Below are 15,914 nucleotides of genomic sequence, written 5' to 3'. Positions count from 1 at the left end.
CCAGATGTCTTCCTTGCAACAGATACGTGGGTTGTTTTGGTTTTTTGAAAAGGAAAAGAAAAAAAAAGAGAAAGATTTGCTTGCACAGAGAGCCTATGATGGATGTCAGTTATATCGGACAAACTGTTCAAGGACTAGTCATCCAAGTACAATTATAACTTCTACAATGCACCAAGGTCAGCAAACCCTAAGGCAAATGGCAAAGGAGATATCGGCTGACTACATTAAGCATTTCTTAAATCTTTCTAGGATTTAATAAAAGTGAATTTTAATAAAACAATTAATTCCCAGTTTCCTTTTCTTCACTGATTTGAGCAAGGTTTCAAATCTATTCTTCCCTCCATGTAAACCACACACACAGAGCAAGATTTCCCCAGATTCATGCCAGGTAGTAATACCTAGTTCCAATACAGCACTTTTCCATCAGTAGTTCTCAAATCACGTTGCAGAGGAGGTCAGTATCATTATCCCCATTTTACCCAGGGGAAGTGATTTTCCAAGGTCACCCTGCAGGCTAGTGGCAGAACCATAAACAGAACCTAGGTCTCCCAAGTCCCCATCCTGTGCTCTATCCTAGGCCATGCAGCTTTCGGTGATTTCCATGCAAGAATCACACACATTTTGTTTTACAAATACAACACTTGGGCTGGAGAGACAGGATATAATTATTTATTCAGTGCAATATAGTCTAGTTTGCAGCTCTGCCCAAGAGTTAACAGATGTCAGCATGACCTACATGGTCGCAACAATTAAATGGCTAAAGACTTCCTAGCAAACAACTGCATAATATTTTTTTTAAAGGGGAGGAAGAGGCTGGTCACCAGTGACCTAGTGTTCAGTGCTCTGCATGGTCTTATGTGGGATCCAGGTTCCATTTCCTGGTCTCTGGATTCTTGGACCGGCAAGGGTAGAGTGCACCAAACTGGTAACACTTCAGCCCTTTGATGGTATTCTCTCTCACCACTGAGCAACATTGTAGCCAGTTATGAAGTAGTGCTGATAGGCTTTGAAGCAAGTCACAAACATGGATTATTTGGAGCACAGTGGTCTCTTTTCTCCCCCTGGGAATACCAATCCAAATGAAGTGTCCTCACTTATCCCTTTCCCTCACCTCCACCCATTTGCTTCCCCTCCTTACCTCCCTTTTGCTGGAAAGGATCCTTCCAAGGTCACTTCTGTTGCATTCATCCACTTGCCTCACCTGAGAGCTCAAAGTATAACCACACAGAGCTCTAAGGGGCTTCCCCAGCTCAGACACACCCCAGCACTGCAAAACTCAGAGACCGGTCTAGGACACTCGCAATCTCTATAGCAGGAAGGGCCAAATTTACTGACTCTCCGAGCCACGTATGACAACCTTCAGAAGTTCAGGAGCCAGGGTGTACCTGCCAGGCTTGAGGCTTCAGCCCTGCCAGAGGCACCTGCCGGGGCTCAGAGCTTCAGCCCTGAGCCCCTGCAGACACACCCCATGGGACTGGAGCTCCAAGACCCTCCACCCCACCGGGCAAAAACCAGAGGCAACATGTGGAGATGCACGTGGGGTGACATGCCCCCCCTCAGATTTTTGCCAGTGTTTGCTGGCCCCGCTCAGTTACATGGTGCCACAGGGGCCCCACCCTGAACGGCAGCTGCTGGAGCCAGCAATCTGGGAGCCGCAGTGGTGAGGAGAGGCAGTGGCAAACAGCTGTGTGCTGGAGGGCAAGGACACTGAGAATAAGAGGGAGGGGGCATGACTCAAGTTTTGTGGGGGGGGCAAACCTTTAAACTGTGCCCCCCACTCCCTCCCCACAAGGCTGGTAGGTGGAAATTGGAGGAGTCGGGGGGTGGGGAGGGAAGCGAGGACTCCACAAGTCACACTAACTGTAAAAGAGCTGCATATGGCTCACAAGCCACGGTTTGGCCACCTCTGCTATATAGCATGTAGGCAACACCAAGGTAACAGACAGACACGGTGCTCCTATCAGCAACACACTCAGACAGGAGAGACGTGGAGTATCACTTTCACACAAAGCACCGGAAAAGCAACTGAGCGGCTGAGACAAAGGAAGGGTCAGCTCAGAAGGGTAATAGAACAGGCAAAAGAATAAGGATGGGGTGAAGGGAAGGAAGATGATGTGGTGGGAATAAAGGTTTTGAACTGATAATAGGGGACACTTATGTACCATAGGCCCCAAAGGGTGGGTACTTTCTCTCTACCCATTTTATTTTCCAATAAACTCCAATAACAAAAAGTCGAAAACAGTTTTAACGTACCCTCACCAGGCTGGGCAACCTAACAACTAAACCAGGTCTCTAGATCTCTTGTAACCACAGAAGCGTGCCCACGGCCTTTGGGAGAGGCAGAACTTCCACCATTCCCATTACGCCACTGCCCCTGCTCACCACTCCTCAGGATAGCACAGTGGTGTAGGGCTTATGGGTGCAAGGCATAAAACATAGATTGGGGAAAAGAAGAGAAGTGATTAGATCATCAGGAACCGGGACTCTGACAGATAGGGTTGTGTCCCCTACTGAGTTTCCTAAGGGTGAAAAGTGCAGGGGGGGGGTGCAGAATTCTCTCTTACCTGTCAAAAGGGGCTGGAAAGTTGGAATCTCTTGCAATTTTATCACATCAGGATCATTGCTTACGTTCCGCGAGGACTGTGTTCCTGGAGCCACCACCACAATATCATCCATTTTAGCTCGTTGCTTGGCTGGAGAAGGAGATGCTGTAGGGAAAAATAAGTAAATCAAACATTTAAATGAATAAGGAGGTACAATGCTAATGCTATCACTACTGATCTGCTTCATCTTTTGCCAAGAAAGCATGACTGTGGTGTGTGCAGTCTGTCCATAATAAGGTTTTCTGTAGCAGTCACCCCCCGGAGTACCTAGGTGCCTCCCAGGTAAGTGAAATGGACTTCACTGTGCTCTTCAACTTTCCCTAGTTATAAGAGGTTCTGCTTGATAGATATAGATCACACACACTTTTATATTGGGTTATATCACATTCAGCATTATTCCAAGGTTTTTTAAAAAGTCAATGGAATGCTGAATAAAGAATATTTGTTACTTAAAAATAGACTGAGCTATCAGAAAGTAACTGCCATGGGCCATTTCAAACCGTCACTTAGACCCAGAAATGCTGCACTTCTTAAAATTTTAGAGCATCACCATCAACTTAAATTTGGCCCAAAATTTTAATGTTATTAAAAACAAACTAAAGAACAACAAATGTTTTCATTAACACACACCACACCACCACCCCTCTCCCCGACAGTTAAGGACTTAGTTTCAAACAAGTGAACAATCTCCTGCACTGTTTGAAACTCAAAATATTGCAGCCTAAAGAATCTTAGAATGGCATGAATAAAAGTAAAACTGACTTTGTTAATATTCACTACCTAGAGAAATGTAAAAAAGTACATATAACACACACACACACAGGCAAATACAGCATTTTTATATTTCTTTCATTTTTAATAATCTAAAGGGCTTATTAGTAACACAAGTAAAGATATTTTTGACAACATATGATTTTGAAGGTGACACTATCCCATTACATTTAGGGTTTTTTAAAATCCTCAAAATATTGCGTGCTACAGTCACTTTCTGCAGTTAACTAGATGTACATGTATCAGAGGGGTAGCCGTGTTAGTTTGGATCTGTAAAAGCAGCAGAGAATCCTGTGGCACCTTATAGACTAACAGACGTTTTGGAGCGTGAGCTTTCGTGGGTGAATACCCACTTCGTCAGACGCAGGTAGTGGAAAATTTCAGGGGCAGGTATAATATGCTAGCAAGCAAGCTAGAGATAACGAGGTTAGTTCAATCAGGGAGGATGAGGCCTGTTCTAGCAGTAGAGGTGTGAAACCAAGGGAGGAGAAACTGGTTCTGTAATTGGCAAGCCATTCACAGTCTTTGTTTAGTCCAGAGCTGATGGTGTCAAATTTGCAGATGAACTGAAGCTCAGCAGTTTCTCTTTGAAGTCTGGTCCTGCAGTTTTTTTTCTGCAGAATGGCCACCTTAAGGTCTGCTATAGTGTGCCAGGGAGGTTGAAGTGCTCTCCTACAGGTTATTTTAGTGAAGTCCGTTTTTATGGAAGTTTGGTTATTATGAAAGTCTCCAGGTTGGAGAGCTCTTTTTTGATGTTTTCCTGTTTTGCTGTATAGGATGCTGATCAGGTGGTTTCTCAGTTAACCCATCCTGAACAATGACCCCACATTTTCACAGGTCTTGGGTGGCAGGCAATCCTTGCCCACAGACAACCTGCCAACCTGAAACGTATTCTCACCAGCAACTGCACACCCTACCATAGTAACTCTAGCTCAGAACCAATCCATGCAACAAACCTCGATGCCAACTCTGCCCACATATCTATACCAGCGAACCATCACAGGACCTAACCAGATCAGCCATACCATCATTGGTTCTTCACACTGCACGTCCACCAATGTAATATACGCCATCATATGCCAGCAATGCCCCTCTGCTATGTACATCGGCCAAACTGGACAGTCACTACGGAACAGGATAAATGGACACAAATCAGATATCAGGAATGGCAATATACAAAAACCTGTAAGAGAGCACTTCAACCTCCCTGGCCACACTATAGTGTTGCCCCCACTCTCCTGAGACACATCTGCCAGTACACACAATATGATCACTAACATGCAGGGATAAAGTTAGACAGATGTTTTTCTCCCTCTGCTTCAACCACAAAATTTCCTCTTCACTGACTCTCCACTCATTTAATCTTTCGCAGCATGAATGTAATACTGATCCTCACCTTCAAGACTCTGAACAACATCTCTGCTTCTGTTCCTATATCTTAGTCCTCACAGATATTTTAGTATGCTTCTGCCTTGCCACCCCTTGTGATCAAACAGTCTCCCACCTCTTGTATACAAGTTACTCACGCTATCATCATCCTGATCCTTCCATACACAGATGCTTCTTCACAATCACCCACTACAACAGGAATAAGAGGAAGAACTATAGCAACATATACCAGCTGCTTTCTGCAGGGAAAAAAAACTGCACACACACCCCTGAGGCTCCACTATCAAATGCTGTTTTCCCTTGCTATAGAAACTGTGTCTTGTCCTCCTTGCTGTCAATTTGTTGCATCCCTGAGACATGGATAAGCAGGGGCTGTCATTTTAGTCTCCTGTAAAACACCGTGCAAACACATAAGGCTCAGTAATACACATAATCACCCAGCTACGTATTAACGAGTACACAAAAATCCCTGCCATTCCTAACAACCAGCACTACCCAACTCACCCCAGAAATCCAGACTGCACACCTGAGATTATGCTGCTGCTACCCCCTCCCCCATACCCTTCTGACTGGTGAGTTATGACTATAGCAAAGGGGTGAAAGGAGGACACAAAGAGGCCGACCTGAAGTGCTCAGATCATTTGGCCGGTTCTCAGCTTCTGCACTTTGCTCAGCTCCCATGGTGGCTGCTCCTGCTGCTGCTGCTGCTGCTGCTGTGCTGGAGGATTCTCCCTGGGACCACTTCGCTGCTGGAAACACCCCACCCACTCCTTTCCCCGGGGGAAACTAAGGGCAGCAACCTGCCCTGGAAACCAAGCACCTGCCACTGCACTGAAAGGCAACCTCCCCCCAGCCGCGGGCCTTTAACTGCTGTAGCCACAGGGCTCTCCCTCTGGTCCTGCCGATTAGGGAGAGGGGGATGCGGTGCATACACAGCACCTCAGACCCCACCCCCAAAAAACAGCGCCCTCCAACTTCCTCCTGCTGCAGCTGGTGTCCCCTGTGTGCAAGCTGCAGAGAGATGGCTTCCGGGTGCCAGCAGCCAGCCAGCTAAGAGGATGTTTCTGTTCCTGGGTCAGGAGGAGGCCTCGCACATGCAGTAAATGGGAGGAGGGAGAGCTCAGTGGCTCAGTTTTAAAGGGCCAGCTTCACTGCCTCATGTAACACAGACAGCAGCAGTGATATTATTATCCTTACCCTCGGCAGGGTTTTTGTGGGGGGGGGGTTGGTAGTGGAAAAGAGTGATAAAAAGCATCTTGCCTGCCAAAGGCATGAGAGAGAAAAGGAAAGGCAGTAAGAGAGAGGACTGGAAAAGGAAAATAAAGGAGCCTTTTAAACTGCTAACTAAGATGAGAACGGAAAGGGATGGGGGAGCCAGAGTTTACTGGAATATTGAACATCCTTGGACCCTGATCCTCAGGGCTGGCTCCAGGTTTTTGGCTGCCCCACCGGGGGGAAGTTAATTGGTAGCACCTCAATTGCACCACTCCACTCTTCAGCAGCAGGTCCTTCACTCCCTCCCCTCCTCTTCAGCAGCACCTCAAAGAGGAAGAGAGGGACCTGCTGCCAAATTCCTACAGAAGACCCACCCCAACAGTAGACAGAGTGCCACTCCTTTGCATTGGCCACCCAAGCACCTGCTTCCTTAGCTGATGCCTGGAGCCAGTCCTGCTGATCCTGGAGACATTTATTCATAGAACATCAGGGTTAGAAGGGACCTCATCTAGTCCAACCCCCTGCTCAAAGCCAGGCCAATCCCCAGCTCGCTAAATGGCCTCCTCAAGGCTCAAACTACTGAGCTATCCCTGCATATGCACCCTGCAGACATTTATGCATATGCTTTTCGGCTCCTTGGAGCTAAGATCAAGTGTAAGTAGTTTCTCAGCCTATTAAAGACTATGATCAAGTGTCTTGATGTGTTTGGTCTTTTGGCCCTGAGATTAAAACATTGTCTGTGTCTCTTGGACTGTGAAGTGCAAACATTATCTTCTAAGCTAATATCTAACCTAGCTGATCTCTCTAAGGGTTTTGTACTGCCACCACCCATCACCTTACTATCTGAGCACCATTCATGTGAAATAGATTAGCAACAGCAAAGTCCCTGCACCTCATGGCATCTTCGAGGGCTATAAACACTTTCCTTGGAAGCAGGTTATTTGTTGGTTTGCGTGGTCTGTTTGTTGATTTGGGGTCTGTTTCAGGAGGGAAGAGTAGTAAGGGGTATTAGTGTTGTGACTGACATTCTTGTCATATGGGAAGGCTTTATCAAAGAGGAAGATTTTGAAATGTTCCCTAAATATGGGAAGACTCTGGATATATTTAATCTGGACGTTGATTCCATAAGCCTCCGTGGAGTTACTCCTATGAGTAAACTTACACATGTGAGTATGCATTTGCAGGATCACAGCCTAAATCTTCCCACATATACCCAAGTCCTGGAAACACATACTTAACTCTTGACCAGTCCTATCAATAGTAGTCGAGTTAAACACATGCATAAGTGATCAGCACCTTATGATGAATTTGCTATTTGTGTGTTTCAATTAAACATTTTAAATGTAATTCAATCATCATTTAAATTGTCCCATTTCTGAGGCAGCAATGAATATACCCACCTCATTTTTTTAAGAAAAAAACCCTAAGAGTAGCATTAATCTATGTGCAATTTGTCAGTGATTTGTATTTATTAATTTCTCAACATATACAAACAAATTTTGGCAAAAAACACCTGCAAACATTTTTCTTATTTTAAAATCATTGGTCACAATGATGGGATCAGAGCCTAAATGTATATCCTGAACACTTTAATAACAAAAAACTAAATAGAAAATCACCTTATTTTTCTGATTTTATATTTTTAATTATTTTTGTTGAAACTATGAAATTGAGCACCCATCTCTTAAAAAACAAGTAACATCTTTCTGTGATAAATAACTAATCAGCTTCAACACGTAGGAAGCAGCACTCCATATTTATCATTGTGACAGAGCTTAGATAATAACAGCCAGACAGAAAGTTCATATGAGGCTTAGGTTAAGCAAAACGAAAAAAAATCCTCTTTGAAGGTTTCAGGTTTATTGTTTTTGTAGCTAACACAATTAAAACAGCAACAAAACCCCCTCTGGACACATTCCCTTCATAAAACTTGAAAAACAGGACTGTCTATAAACACAAAATAATATAAACAGACCAACTCTTCAGGGCTGGCCTTACCATGCGGCAAACTGAAGCGGCTGCCTCAGGTGCCAGACTGAGCGGGGGGTGCCACTAGGCCCCAGAGTGTAGAAAATTGTGTCTGCTGCTGGTGCATATGTATTCTCTCTGCTCTAGATGCACAGAGATGGTGGAGTGCTGTGCTGGAGGAAGGAGGGCACAAGAGACATATAGGCAGACAGGGAGAAAAGGTGAGACGGGATAATAGAAAAGCAGAAGGCCTGCAGGAAGAGAAGGAGGAGCCGCCTATTGACTTCCTAGCAAGTCCCCGGACCTGGCGATTAACACCAGCTTCCGTTTCCTCTGCTTCCCTGAACCACTTGAGGGAACAGACAGTCAATGAAGCAGTAGGAGCTAGCTAGGCCTCTTAAACGCTGATATCTTTCCTCATTAGCCCTGCTACCAGCCTGCTTATTTGTCCTCTTCACTGAGTGTTGGAGCGCGCTATAAGTTGGCACAGACAGCAGTCATGAGTGAAAGAAGAAACGCCCTCTGGGGCAGCATTCAGAAAAAGAAATAAAGAAAGGCAGCTTTTCTATTTTAAGAGGAAGACTCTTCTGAAATACATAGACACAAATGTTCACGGTGAGCCTTCCGGCCCCAGTGAGGATGTAATGGTGAGGAGATGCGATATTCCAGTTAGTGAGTGTAGGTGACCTGCAGCTACTGCATCATCTATATTCCATCTAAATGGATGTACCAGCACATTCTGAAGAAAGTGTAAATCGAGAAAAAGTTGGTGGAGCACAAAAAGAGTTGCTGCTGAGTTTAGTTCCTTCAGCTAGATGATCCAGGACTGTTGCCACACCCGCAGGCAGTGAGCCTGGGGACTTCCCTTGTATCCGCATGAGCCATCGTTAGCAATGAAACTTCATGTTCCCAAGAGACAATAAAAAAGAGCATGGGAGTCCGTCAAGCACATTACTGAGGTGATCCCAAGTGTGACATGGAGAGCATGGCTTATGTACTCAAAAAACAGAATGCTGCATACTGTATTTATGCAAACCTCAGTCTAATGTTCCGCCACATTGGGTCTAACAGGAACAAGGACTGAAAATCTGCTAGAAATTGGCATGCATGAAGGCAGCAAATCACCAGAGAAATTCCTAGGTTGAAAGAGCTTGAGATGAGACTAAGGTAAGCCACCATAGATGACAGCACAAGAGAAAGATACATCAAAGTCTCTTACTGGCAAATGTTCTGAAAAGGCTATTTCCATTGTAAATGCTTGCGACCCACAACCAGCACTGCGTGGCGCTTCACGATCACATGTCATAAACAGATTACTAAGGGTTAAGTGTCTCTCACCTGAAACGGTTAACAAACAACACCTGACCAGAGGACCAATCAGGAACAAGATACTTTCAATATCTCCGTGGAGGAAGCCTTTGTTGTGGGTTTGGGCTTTTGCTTTTTCTCTGAGTCCTGGACGGGACTAGAGGTGCAACCAGGTTTTGCCAATCTCCTGCTCGTCCTTTTATTATATAATAATATATATTCAGAATAGTGATACTGAGAAAATGGTGTTATAGTCTTTTGATTATTCTGTATTTGCAACTGTTATCTGGCTGTAGATGTTTAATGTATATTTAGGGTGAAGTATTTTAAATGTATTTCTCTATCTCTATAAGCAAAGACCTGTATATTTACCATCTAGATTACAGAGATAATTTTACTTTTTTTCTTTCTTTTTATTAAAGTTTGCTTTTTAAGACCTGTTTGATTTTTCCTAGTTGAGGCTTCAAGGAATTGATCTGTACTTACAGGGAAGTGGTGGGGAGACAGAGAGCAAGAAGGAGGGGGAAAGGGACATCCTTTGTTTAGATTCACAGTGCTTGATCTGTATTGCCTCTGGGTGAGGTGGAAGCCTCTGTTTTAAGATTCAAGAAGTTTGAATCCAGTGATCTCTAGTGTAACCAGGAGGGAAAGCCTAGAGAGACACTAGTGAGGGAAAGAGTTACTTTCCTTGTTTAAGATCCAGGGGTCTGGTTGGGGTCCCCAGGAAGTTTTGGAGAGACCAGAGTTTATCGGGTACTCAGATCCTGATTGTGGCAGCGTATCCAATCTAAGCTGGTAATATTAGAGATTCATGCTAGTCCTCATTTTGGACTCTAAGGTTTCAGATTGAGGAAAGTATACTTATGACACCTGTATTGCCAAACAATGGAAACTTCCTTTAATACTGTGGAAGCTGATGGCTTGAATTGGATCTGTACTCCAGGAGCATCTAAGAAGAGTCACCCCCGAGATATTGCCCTGTACTCCGGAGCATCTAAGAAGAGTCAACACACACCACTAACCTGGACAACGACCAAAATGAGATCATACAGTTACTGGCAAAAAGTCAAACAGAAGAATGTGGCAGATCTGAAGTCAGCAAGATATATTTGTTATTCTGGACTGCACACCCGACATCAGCCATACGGAACAAATGACTTAATGGTGCGTTTTGTAACAACAACAGAACAAATGAAAATGTCTCTGCAATGGTGACTGTCAGAGAGCATTTTCTAGAATTTATTGACATTGATGATAACATGGAGAGGTATACAAATGTGGCTTCTAAAAAGCTGGAAGATACGGATTGCGATGCTGACATGAGAGGTCAGGCTACGATAATGGTGCCAACATGGAGGAAGGAAAAGAGGGTGCAGACATGATTGAGAGTTAAACCCTCAACTTTTTTTTGTCCATTAGTTTTAGTTCTCATTCATGAACTGGTGTCAGTATGCAGCATCAGTTTGTATGAAGCTGCTGAATTTTTTAACGTAATTCAAAGCATCTATGTATTTTTCTCTGTATCAACTCATCTATGGCAAATTTTGAAGCAACATCTGGAACATCTTCTCTGACACTGAACCACTGAGTGCCACACGATGGAAAGTGCGAGTGAGGGATAAAAGCTATCAAACACCAAATTGGGAATAATATATGATGCAAAGTTGCATTATGGAGGAAATGCTTAACAGGAACTGTTCGTGAAGAACAGTGCAGAGGAATGAATCCCAGAAACATAATAATTCAAATTTCTGTGTGGCTTAGTGTTGTGGCATGACGTATTGTTTAGAAATAAATTTGTAACAAGAGCCTCCAACGTTTACCTTGATATATCTGGAACATGGAACAACTGAACAAAGCAAAGTCATACTTACAGTCGTATCGGTCAGATGAGGATTTCAAAAACATTTGAAGATTGCAGAAGTTGGCAGAGGAACTTCACACTATCGTATTTTCTCCCATTCAAGAATACAAGAAATCACCGAAGTACATTTTGATTATGAGGCTTGGATAACCCCATAAAGAGACCCAAACAACAATTCAAAGTTGAATCTTTAACCAGGTGCTAGAATGTGCAATACAGTCCAGTTGAAGAAATTTCTGCAGCTCAAGAACACAGCAGTAATTTGGGATGTGTATGATATTCCCAAACTCCTCATACACTAAGAAGACCACACCAGCAATGCAGGCACGAGACAAGTGTTAACACATGATGACACATGCCACGATATTGATGCGAGTGATTAGGTGAGAAACTGAAAAGCCCTTTCAAAATAATTCAGCAGAATCAACTCCAATAGGCGTTCTGGAATATATGTGCACAAATAAGATGACCACCCTCTTTCCAAATGCTTTTGTTGCTCTGTGCATACTTCTAACACTTCCTGTAACAATTGCCAGTGGAGAACACAGCTTCTCCAAGCTGAAGTTAATAAAAATGCATCTATGCTCCACAATGACACAGGAGATGCTGGTTGGCCTTGCAACCCTCTCAATAGAGCATGAGCTAGCCCAGACTGTGGACCTTCAGGAAGCAGTTCAAATCTTTACCACCAGGAAGGCATGGAGAGCACCACTTTGATTATTCAAACAGATAAAAATGCCAGTGTTTACTATGCAGACAAGAAAAGTTACATTTGCTGTTCAGGCATTTGAAAGTTAAGTGTTACTTAAAATTTTTGAACAAGGCTTTTTAAGTGTTAGTTCTCTTTTATTGAGGTAGGTAGCAGAGCAGTACCATGAGAGGGGTAGAACAGGAAGAAGGCAGGAGGTCAGACTAGCCTATCATAATGGTCCCTTCTGACCTTAAAGTCTATGATTCTATGAATTGTTTTTTTTTCATAGGAGCAACATTGCTTAAGAAGACTGGCCAATTTTTAATTCTTCAATAGGATTTTTATTAACAAACTGCTAGACATTTCTGCCTCACCAGTACCCTATTTTGTCTTCCTTTCAGAGGCAGCCTTGAGTTCAAAGAGGTACCGACAAGTAGTTTAAATCCCAGATTTTACATCCCGGACCTTTAAAATGTTTAAAGCTGAAAAATGGAAAACAGAAAATCTGTAGTCTAGTCTTGCTTCTGCTACAGACTTGCTGTGGGACTTAAACCAAATAATTTAAACCTCTGTGTACCTCAGTCTCCACATCTACAAAATAAGAATATTACTACTTACTTCCTTGATATTTGTAGCACACTTTGAGATTCTTGGATGGAATTAATGCAACACTGGCAGCAGCAATCCAACCTGCCTCATGCTGCTTTACCAAAGTACGGCATTCCTTGTCATGGATGGAAGGCTAATTTATTCTCTGTGCCAGGGGTGGGCAAACTTTTTGGGCTGATGGTCACATCTGGGTGGAGAGATTGCATGCAGGGCCATGAATGTAGGGCTGGGGTGTGGGAGGGAGTGCGGGGTGTGGGAGAAGGTGCAGTGTGTAGGAAGGGGCTCAGGGCGGGGGCATGGGCTGACAAAAGGGTGCGGGGTGCAGCAGGGGTCTTGGCAAGGGTTCAGAGTGCAAGAGGGGGATCAGGGCTGGGGGTTGGGGTACAGCAGGGGTGCAGAGTATGGCAGGGGCTTGAGGCAAGGGGTTGGGGGCTCAGGGCAGGCGGTTGGAGTGCAGGAGGGGTGTGGGGTATGGCAGGGGCTCAGGGCAGGGGATTGGGATGTAGGAGGGGTCTCAGGACAGGGGATGTAGAGTGCGGGAAGGGGCACAGGGCAGGGAATTGGGGTGCAGGAGGGGTGCAAACACTTATGCTTGGACTTAGCTGTCCTATGATTTCCCTGGGACACTCCTGGTACTAAAATTAAGCACACGTATAAGTGTTTATAGGATCAGGACCTCAGGCTCTGATTCTGCAACCTGGTTTTCACAGGCAAAGAGGTCCATCTGTATGGAGCAGGTCTACTATTCTGTGGTTGTATAGTAACTAGCACAATGAGGCCCCACTCTTGGTTGGCCCTTAAATCTTACTGTAATAAAGATGATTATTAGTAGTAATAAAAACAATGACATTTTTATATGATCATCACTTGTCATATAATTCTTGTCATATGTTCTTAATACCATTTCCAACTGGTGCTGCTCAGTTCACCCCTCTTTTATGTTGGTCAATGTGGCATTCAGTTGAATGGATAAAATTCAGAATAACTTGTTTGATTTTTCTTTATTTTCAAAGGTAGGGCATAGCATCTAGCTTTCAACAAGGGAAACCAAGAGGACCCAGGGAATTATAGCTTCCTTGCACGTGGCACCTTCATGGGTGTGAGAGGGCCATCAACCCAATCTTTATATTGTGATGTTTCACAATGGCCCACTTCGTTTTGATAGTTCTTCTTGAGAGACAGGGGAACTATTTCCCCTGCCTTGGTTCACAAGTTAAGAGCAGGCATTTTTACAGTTCCATATTACCTTATGGCAGCGGTTCTCAAACTGTGTGTTGGGACCCCAAAGTGGGTCACAACCCTGTTTTCATGGGGTTGCCAGGGCTGGCATTAGGCTTGCTGGAACCAGAGGCAGAAGCCAAAACCTGAGCCCCACTGCCTGGGGCCAAAGCTGAAGCCCTTGAGGCTCAGACTTCATCTTCATCCCTGGGTGGCAGGGCTCATGTTAAAGGCCCTCCCACCCGGGGTTGAAGCCCTTTGGCTTTGGCCCCTCGCCACCTTAGGTGGGGGGTTGGGTGGGCTAAGGCTTCAATCCCCCCTCTTGGGGTTATGTAGTAATGTTTGTCATCAGAAGGGGGGTCACGGTGCAAAGAAGTTTGAGAATCCTGCCTTATGGAATACAGACATTACAAGTAAGATTAATGCAGGCAGCAATTTACAAGCATTTTACATAGTCTAAACACTAAACACATCTTTACAAGTCAAACCCCTATCTTGAACAATACCAACATAAAGAGGAGCTGGTCTGGTTTCCAGCTATGTGTTTATCAATGCTCAGCTGACACCTACAGCCATGACAAGAGCTGGCAACATGTCTACCAGTGTCACACATTCTAGGGTGTCAACAGGAGTGTTGTTTGTAAGACATGAGGTAATTGTCCTGCTCTCCTTGGCACTGGAGAGGCCTCAGCTGGAGTGCTGTCTCCAATTCTGAGTGACAGACTTTAGGAAAGATTTGCATAAATTGGAGTGAGTCCAGAGGAGAACAGTGTTGAAAGGTTTAGAAAATGTGACCTATGAGGAAAGGTTTTAAAAAAACCTGGGCATGTTAATCTTGGGAACAGAAGACTGATAGGGTATCCTGATAATGTCCAAGAATTTAAAAAAAAAGCTGGCTGAGGAGCTCAGAGACCGTTAATGATGATTTCCAATAAGTCTCGGAACACCGGGCAAGTTCTAGAAGACTAGAAGAAAGCTAATATTGTGCCAATATTTTGAAAGGGTAAACAGGATGATCTGAGTTATTATAGGCCTGCAAGTCTGACATCAGTTGCAGGCAATATAATGGATCAGTTGTTATGGGACTTGATTAATAAAGCATTAAAGGAAGGTAATATAATTAATGTCAATCAACATGGGTTCATGTATAACTAACTTGATATCTTTTTTGATGAGATAACAAATTTGGTTAACACAGGTAATAGTGTTGATGTTATATGCTTAAACTTCTGTAAGGTATTTGACTCGGTACCGCATGATATTCTGATTACAAATCTAGAAATATATAAAATGAACGTGGCACAGATTAAATGGGTCAAAAGCTGACTAACTGATATGTCTCCAAATTTAATTATAAATGACAAATCATCACAGAAATGGGGTCCCGCAGGAATCAGTTCTTGGACCTACAGTAGTTAATATTTTTATTAATGACCTGCAGGAAAACATAAAGTTATCACTGATAAAGTTTGCAGAGGACACAAAAACTGAGAGAATGGTAAATAACAAGGAGGACAGGTCACTGATACAAAGGGATCTGGATTGCTTGGTAAACTGGGCATAAGCAAACAATGTGCTTTTTAATACAGTTGCACATAAATTATACATCTAGAAACAAAGAATGTAGGCCAGACTTTTACATGATGGGAGACTATCCAGAGAAGCAGTGACTCTGAAAAAGATATGGGGTTCTGGTGCGTAGGCAGCTGAACACGAGCTTCCAGTGTGACACTGTGGCCAAAAGGACTAATGCAATCCTTAAATAGGAGGATCTCAAGTAAGAATAGAGTGGTCCCTTCCAGCCCCATATTTCCATAATTCCATGATAACTTTACACCTTTTGTATTGCCCCTCATCTGCATTTATGAGAGAGAAAATTAGAGCAAATTATAACTTCACTGACCTGTGTTGGCATTTAAGTGCCAAGAAAAATTTTCTCTGTTTTTGGAAGGAGGAAATTTTTTTTTTGTCTTATTTGGGAAGTTCAGTGGTTTATGGATCTGGATGTGGTGGCAGTTCAGATACTGTGTAATGACCAAAACGGGGTTGTCCCCATTTATTCATTCATTACAGGATTCCATTTGGTTCCTTCCTTCCCAGTAACTAATAATGCTTTTCAATTATGTATTTAACTAATAGACTTTTAAAATCAATGTTCTTAGAGTTGTGTAAAACTTTTGTTACAAAATCTGAAGTTGTGTACAATATGTTTGGTATCAGTTTTAATTACGAAATCTGTACTACCCATCTATCTATGGTACTGATATGGCCCCCATTA

General features: G+C 43.6%; 1 protein-coding gene across 1 annotated transcript in view; it reads right to left on the bottom strand.

Annotated features, from left to right (window-relative positions):
* BORCS5 (BLOC-1 related complex subunit 5) overlaps positions 1-5,870 on the bottom strand; it is a 121,040-nt gene extending 115,170 nt beyond the window's left edge. Inside the window, exons 1-2 of the mRNA XM_032803024.2 lie at positions 5,387-5,870; positions 2,565-2,708 (exon numbers count right to left, since the gene is read on the bottom strand). Coding sequence (XP_032658915.1) covers positions 2,565-2,708; positions 5,387-5,444 — 202 coding nt within the window. The 5' untranslated portion in view covers positions 5,445-5,870. The remainder of the gene's footprint in view (positions 1-2,564; positions 2,709-5,386) is intronic.
* Between the last annotated feature and the right edge of the window lie 10,044 nt (positions 5,871-15,914).

The sequence above is a fragment of the Chelonoidis abingdonii genome, chromosome 1 (genome assembly GCF_003597395.2).
Source record: "Chelonoidis abingdonii isolate Lonesome George chromosome 1, CheloAbing_2.0, whole genome shotgun sequence".
Classification (NCBI taxonomy): Eukaryota; Metazoa; Chordata; order Testudines; family Testudinidae; genus Chelonoidis; species Chelonoidis abingdonii.
This window is presented reverse-complemented; position numbering and strand designations above follow the sequence as displayed.